Raw genomic sequence first — 7988 nt, forward strand, 5'->3', positions numbered from 1 at the left:
GTTGGTCATTCACTTACTGTAATAGCTTTTGAGCTTATAGTTGGTAATTGTAAATCAATAGTTAATTTCAATTTCAAGAAGAATAAGAGACCAAATCTGCTCTGAAGGGATGTGTGATGTGAAAATATAAAGAAATGTTAAAATCCCTAGGTAAACTTGCCTTGGCCTACAGAGCCTAAAGTATAGAAAGCCCATGTGCTTTGTTAAGTTGGTCCAGATCCAAATAGGTTCTATTGAAGATGGAAAATAGCTAACCCCTAGGTATACCTTTGTTTTGTATTATGGTGTTATTTTAGACCTGTAGTTTTAGAACACCAACAAGGGCTTGGCAAAGAAAATCTTGGGATCCTAGGATTCAAGATGTTTCTTTACATTCTCGAGCGAAAATGAACCTTAGAGTTTGAAACTTTGAAGTAAACTATCATTTAGGTTTTTTAACTCGAGCAAGGCTTAACCTAGGGATTTTAGGGAGCACGGAGTATGTAATCCAAGATTTATGAAATTTCAAGCATAAAATCTAATGTTGTATGTGAAAGGAAGCCAAAGTGCAAAAACACTTCCAAATGCTAAATCTAACAAAAGAGATGATGCTAAAATTTCTCACAAACCCTTAAGCTATTGAAAACTAGATGAACACATGCAAAATGAAAAAGCCCACCACTCCAAAGCTAGACCCAATTATAATATTAGCAAGAAAAAAATTAGAATACGATTTCAAGAGTAGATACTCTCCAAGAATAATCAAATATATCTATCCAAAATAATTCTAAGAACATAACAACACTCTTCAAACATCTCTCTCTCTCTCTCTCTCTCTCTCTCTCTCTCTCTCTCACACACACACACACACACACACACACACACAACTTCAACAACACATTGTCTTTATAGAGTTTATGTGAAAAAAGAAACTATTCTAAAGTGTCTACATTCATATTTACAACTTATTTTAGAAACTTCCTTTGTGGACAATTCTTGCATAAACATAAAAAATCCAAGAGAATATGCAAAAGAAAAACAAAGTTTTTTTAAATTTTTGTTCCAAGCCTATCCTTGTAGAAGATTTGGTTTCATTTAGCATATTTCCAAAAATTCATAAATAATAAAACAATAAATTCCCTATGGTTGTGTTACCTTATCCCAACAATCTCCCACTTGATGAAGACCTTACACGAGTCATTATATGACAACTTAGGCCAGTAGAACCAACAAAAAAGAAGAAGAGTATAAAAAGTGCATAATAACATTTCTCACAACTTGGGTTAATGAGCCCTAATGGAGCCCAAAATTATAAGTGACCTATTAGTAGACTTTTTCCTATCCTTTACACAAATTATGTCATGTCTATTGATTTCTCACATTTGTGCAGTTTTAGGCTTCTCAAAGTATCACAAGGAAGCTGAATTTGTACTCAATATGTTGGCATCATAAAAGGACTTCTTTGTCATAGTTTCACTCTTTTAAGAGGTGCACATTCAGGTTGACAATATTGTAAAGGTTGAGACTGCAATTCATGGGGATCATTGAGGTAAATTTAAATAGGGCCTGTAGCCTTGAATGCTCGGGAATGTTTGTTAAAGAAACTTGCTATACATTCCAACATATTTGGTGGTGTGACAATAGATCTGGCTTTATCATAATTCTGCTACTTAGAACAAATTTTGAGAGATGATAACACATGTTTTGGAGACAAAATATCCAATATTTTCATAGGAAAAAATCTCAACAACTCTTCACGAAAGAAATAAGAGGTTTTCACGTGTGTAGTTCCCCCAATATTGTGGAGTAGTCCCAAGCACAATGCCTCAAAAGATATTAATACTCATATCTATATCCAAATGCACTCATCAAATGCGGATGGACAGAGTAACTGGTATAAAATGAATTGTGGCATTGTCTGAGGAGAAATAAATGAAAATGCTTTATGCTAAAGAGGTAGATGACTCTCATGGAAGATTACTGGACTTCAACCCCTACAAAGCCATATTTGAAAATACTTCCTTTGACAGGGTAAGGCAACATCTTCATTTAGTTTCTAAAGGAGCCTCCGTTCCTAATAAAGATAATGAATGCTTGAAACGAGCACAGTGGAGTTTGCACAACCAGCAGACTTTTTCATCTAGCATTCAAAACTTCAAGCCGATCATATCAAATATTTGCAAACATCTTATGGCTATTCAAATTCAAAATACTTTGCAGGTGTTCAATATTTGTAGAAGGCATGCACTACACAAGAATATAATTCATGGAGAAGTTACATATCAAGAGCCCTACTTCAAATGAAAGTATAGATGAATATTTGAACACTAATATTGCTTGAATATTACTCGATGGATAGATTGAAATTTCATAAAAGAAAACAATTAGTCAAAGCCATAGCAGTTTCATAAGCGTCAATCCCACTAAGACAAGGATGTCATTAAGAATATGTTATTATCTAAACAGAGCCTTGTCATCCTATGTGCAAGTGTATGAATCAAGAATACAAAATATAGTGGACGATATAAATTATTATGAAATAGAGAAGGTGACGTGATTAAAAGTCTATAGATGATTATTGTGGTAAAGTATTTGTTCCATCCATAGCAGAGACAAGAGTACTATCAGATCTTCATCTTAATAAAAGTAATGTCCGCTAATTATATTACAAAACTATGTAGATATAATTCAAATGCAAGTTTCTAAAGCCAAGCTACTCAATGTGGAAAGTAGGCTTTGGTAATAGTTACAATATATATGCATTTCAGAAAGAATCAAAGTCCAAGTCATAACCAATGTAAAGAATGATAAAAGACAAAGGCACGTTTCAGATTATGTTATGAAGGAATGTATTTTAATTGCCATCCCTGATAAGAACTACAATTAAAAAAATAAAGGGATGTAGTTGACTAAAAGTAGAATATATTTTAAGAGACATGACGATTCATCTTGAAAAGTCATAAAGATATAAAAGAGAGTTATCTCATTTTAGAACAAGACATATTCGAACATTTGTATTCACAAGAAGTATTTAATATTATTTTGTATAGAGGGATAAGGAGCTTAATATGACTTTTTTAATGTAAATTCTATTATTTTATTTTAATAAAATAAAATGTTATTTGTTTATTATTAAAGGCGTGGAGATTTAAACTGCAAATGAATTGTCTTTTGTAATTATTTTTTGAAATTTTGTATACAATTTTAATATTGGATAAGTGGACATGGTCATTTATATATACTTGTTTCTATATTTGTGTCTAGTTTGTTTCCCTACAAGAGGAGTTAAAGTTCAATCTGGACTAATTTAAGATTGCGTATATATTTGATCTGTTGCATCTTGATTATTTAATTGTTGGCAGTAAAGTGTGAAACATTATAAAGTTGTATGTGAAAATTCATTGAAGTTGACTCCATTGCTCGGATGAGCAAAGGCACTGGTCTTTCTATCATTGAAGTCAAAAAATCTACAACTTCCTTCCTAAAAGCATCAAATTCATTATTAACAAACCTTATACAAAACATTCAAACAACCAACATCTAGTTTTCATTTTAATTGAGTTCGAGGACCTTGCCAGCTGGAGAACTCCAAAGCTTAAATTCGCTTTAGAAAAGCTCTAAACCATGTGATCAAGTTCGAGGAGAAGGTCTACTTGCCTAAGTGTAGCGAAGTGTAAAATGCAAGGGAATCAAGAAGTATTCCCGTTTGTTGGCAAAAACTGATTGCAAAATCTTATCGAAGAAGTGGCAAGCTCTTGGATTTCCAATCTAAGGTTTTGAGAACCCACAAGCCCTACTAAGAAGAGTAATGGAAAGTTGACCGAATTAATTTTTGGAACATAATCTAAGGGAACACAAGTTTGTGGTCATAAGGTGATATCATGATTAGAGACTACTCTTAATACATGAGAGATGCTAGATTACAATAGTTCGTATAAATATGTATATGAATATGTGTATAATTATATAAAACAAAAGAAAGATAATAAATAACAATGCATAGAAAAATATATAAACAATAACAACAAATAACATAACATATAAGATAATATAACATATACCCAAATTCTTTCCATTTATAGGTATATATATATATAACACTTTTTTAAAAACAAAATCTAAAGTAAATTCTAAAGTAACATGAATATATTAAATTGAACTAATCTTGGAAAGCTTGAAATGTCTAATGAAGATGCGCCTAAATATTGAGATGAAATGATGTACGATGCTTGTGGTCCATAGGAGTAGCTATATCTTCTAGTGCACTTTTTAGGGTTTGCTTAAGATTAGAAGCCCAAGTTATCATCCATTTCTTTCCAATTACCTCTTTCCCAACATAATTTTGGCAATTGATAGGTAATGTGGTGGATAAATACTCATAAAAAATCCCCTCAAAATGTACAGAGCTTCAGTACGAAGTGAATGTGAGTTGTCGCCGCACAGAAATCTACCAGCTCCCCTGAAATACTATCTCCACGTAACATAGAGCGTAGATCCATTCCCGAGACCTTGGAGTGAACGTAGACCGTTCCGTGCAAAAGAGTAATTTATAAGTCCGGAAAGGCGCCATATTTGTCCTTGCTCAGAGCGGGCCCGACATCCAAAATGTCCAATATTAGTGTTAATGCGGGCCCACTTAAAAGATAAAGATAAACATAGAGCTCGTGTGTTTGTAAGGAAGGAGCGAAAAATACTAAAATACGTTTGCAGGCTTCTCTGCCGCCGCTCTCCACGCAGCGCCGCCGTTACTCGTGAACCCCAGCCGGCGGATCTGCAGCCGACATCTGGCGCACCATCATCTTCCTCTGCATTTCAAAAGAGGCGCCCCCTGCTGCATGTGGGAGCCACACGCTTCCTTCCATCATTCATTCCACTGCCCTGCCCTGCCCGTCATGTTGCCCGACGGCAATCGGGTAGATGCCAGAGGTTGTAAAAATACGGAAACATCACACTAAAACTACACGCATTCCTTCATTTTTACTTCATAAATTTGACGGTCGACCGAAAATTTCTCCGGGCAGCAAGAAATATGTGGGTGGGATTTTGAAATCTCTACGGCTTTCGGACGTATGCAATTTTTTTTTTTTCATTTAGTCCGCCGTCTTTGGCCTTTTCTTTATTTCTTTCCTGTTTCCCATCAGTAATGATTTATTTATTCTTGTGTTTAGTATGGTCCGATGGGCATGGCATTTGAAAATAGGAGGGGCGGACGCGTAATGCGGATAAATTGAGCTTATTGAGACACGATTTCGCGACGGCAACGGGGAGCTGCAGGCGGCGCATGCGATGTGGTGTAGCGGCGGCGGCGAGTCAAGGCAGTCGGTTGACCGCTCGTCAATCATTATTACGTTGGCCGCCGTTTTATCTACAGGAATTCTGATCATGTTCTCGCCTTCCTTTCCCGGAAACACTTGCTAATCACATGGGCCCTAAGCTGGTTTCCACACCCATGCATCATATTCAATTAATATTATTATATATTTCATCCTCATCACCATCATGCCATGCATGTCCTTGCTATGCGTAGTGCGGGAAACAATATTGGTTGAAGATTTGGAAAGGCTATAAATACAAGCAACTGCCTTCACAACTCACTCAAGATTGGAACTTTATTTTGGCTGTCTTGTGAAACGCACCACGGGCGTCTGGTACTTCGCATGCGCTCCTGCAGAGCGAGATTTGTGTTTTCTCATTCTTTTTTAATCTTATCAGGCCATCTGCTACCATTCTGAGATCCCGTTATGGCGGTGGAGACAATGAACATGGCGAGGTTCGGCGGAGGGATGAATATGAAGATGAAGATGAATATGAAGTTGGGTTTGAGGGGATGTGATAAGGATCAGGCGGCGGCGGTGGCGGCGACGGTGGCGGTGGCTCATCCAGTGAAGGAGACGCATTTCCGAGGAGTGAGGAAGCGGCCGTGGGGGAGATTTGCGGCGGAGATCAGAGATCCGTGGAAGAAGACGAGAGTTTGGCTCGGCACTTTCGACACGGCAGAGGAAGCCGCCAGGGCATACGATACAGCCGCGAGAAATCTGCGCGGACCCAAGGCCAAAACCAACTTTGCCCTCGACGCCGACGATGAGAATCGCCACCAGCAAAGAAACCACGCCGCCAACGCCGCCGCCTCGCTTTTGAGCAGCCACGGAGTGACCGTTGCGGAGCCGAGCGAAGATTGGCGGGCGGCGTTTTATGCGAAAAAGGCGGACGAGCGACGTGTGGATTTTCACTACGTCACAAAAGGCGTTTCGCAGTATGCGGCGGCGGTCCCCAACAAGCGGCAGAAGTTGTTCGGTACTCCCATTTCGGACTTGTGTGAGGAGAAAGAGGAGAGCTCCCCCAAATCCTCTCCTTCACTTCGCCAAGGCCCGCCGATTTTGTTGGATCTCAATCAGCCGCCGCCTGCAAATGATGTAGAGTGAAAAAGAGGGATTTTTTTTTAAAGTTTGGGTTTTTTGTGCCTCTCTGTTTTGAATACAGAGAAGTGGGTGCAAGAATTCCTATGAGTTTTCGAGGGATCTGCCCACAGGCATTGTTGGGTACCCTTCTTGTACAGTTTTCAAGATGCAATTTTTATCAGGAAAAAAATATTTATTGAGGTTTCATGATCTATATCTGCTTATGTATGCGTTTCTCTCGCTCTATTTATTTTTCCTGCATCAGATTCAGTCACCTAACAGGAAGCCAGTATAAATTGTGATTCTGTAAATGGGTTGCTCGTTTGCCATATTAAGCGAAACTAACATGAATTTGACTGCCTTGCGTTTATTCGTAAATGGGTCGCTTGTCACCTCAGCTGAAGGTGCCGTGAATTTTGACTGGGACACTTTATCTGTTAATGGGTCGCCCGCTTTTCTGGATGGACAAAATTGTTTACTAATTTATTTGAAAACCTACTCCCCCCACCCATGACACCTGTTTCCAACCTTTCCATCTGCGCTTTCTACGGTCCCATGCTACGCAAAGTATTGTGCGTATTGCCAACAGCTGTAGTGTCTGTGCTCAACCATTTTTTTAAATATCTTTTGACGGTTGATTTTGTTCATACGATTTTGGAAAACCATTCCCTTCTTGGTAAATTCTTGCTTAGATACGTGGCATACATGGTTGGGCGAACAAGTTTAGGCGTTTGGACTCCGCATCAAAACCAACTCGAGATTAAAATAACAGATTAAAATCCAATAAAATATAAACTTGGGTATTTGCTTGCTAGAAAATCTCCGATTTTTCTTGAGCAGAAAGGCGAGATGTGCAAATTTTGAGAAAAAGAACGTATTCCAGAAATGTCATGGAAACTTTTGCTCCTATACTGTTCGTGTATTTTTATTAAGTATATATATATTGTCTCGATCGATTACACGATATAAATTGTTCCCGCCGTGTAAATTTCTCTTCCTTCTTAAACTTTTGCCGCAATTATATTTTATGCGGGGCCGTGCACTTCCTCTGAGAGCGATAAAAACACGCGAGCCCATTATAAATTCAACGCAAAACGCAAAACGTAAACGTAGGAACCGCCAAAACATGAGTTTTTGGGCGAGAGAAACGGAAAAAATCGAGAGATTGAGAAATTAAGAGAAGAAATCGGTTCGCCCCGCCCCGTTCCAGCTTCAAAAGGCGCCTTTTCCTCTGCCAAACCGTAATCAGCTCCGTACATTACTAGGTAATGGCAAGCTGATGGAATAATATTTTTCAAAGCACGATATGACGTCAGCTGGAATGAAAAATAATCCCTTCCTCTTGAGAGGAAGAGGGAAGGTGGTGGGGGCCATCGGCCGGGCTGTCAATAAAAGTGCAGTGTCCCACGTTATATATACTCCGCGCCGACGGCTGCTCACATGCAAATTAATTGCCGGGCTGTTGCCGCCGGCCGTAGGCGGCCTTTCCTTTGGCGGTGTGGGTAGAGGTGACGTTGACGTTGATGTTGACGCTGACGCTGACGCTAACGCTAACGTGAATGGGGTTTGCGGACGTAGGGACACAAAAGTGCAGTTACCTCATATGCACGT

At 38.8% G+C, this 7988-nt stretch overlaps 1 protein-coding gene across 1 annotated transcript; it reads left to right on the forward strand.

The window, feature by feature from the left end:
• The first annotated feature begins 5557 nt into the window (after positions 1-5557).
• LOC149552986 (uncharacterized) lies at positions 5558-6591 on the forward strand. Its single transcript, XM_089788509.1, has one exon. The coding sequence runs from the start codon at positions 5721-5723 to the stop codon at positions 6399-6401; it is 681 nt and encodes a 226-aa protein (XP_089644635.1). The 5' UTR covers positions 5558-5720; the 3' UTR covers positions 6402-6591.
• The last annotated feature ends 1397 nt before the right edge of the window (positions 6592-7988 follow it).

Source organism: Cupressus sempervirens, chromosome 6 (assembly GCF_028749045.1).
Source record: "Cupressus sempervirens isolate cs-2001-9-10 chromosome 6, ASM2874904v1, whole genome shotgun sequence".
Taxonomy (NCBI): Eukaryota; Viridiplantae; Streptophyta; class Pinopsida; order Cupressales; family Cupressaceae; genus Cupressus; species Cupressus sempervirens.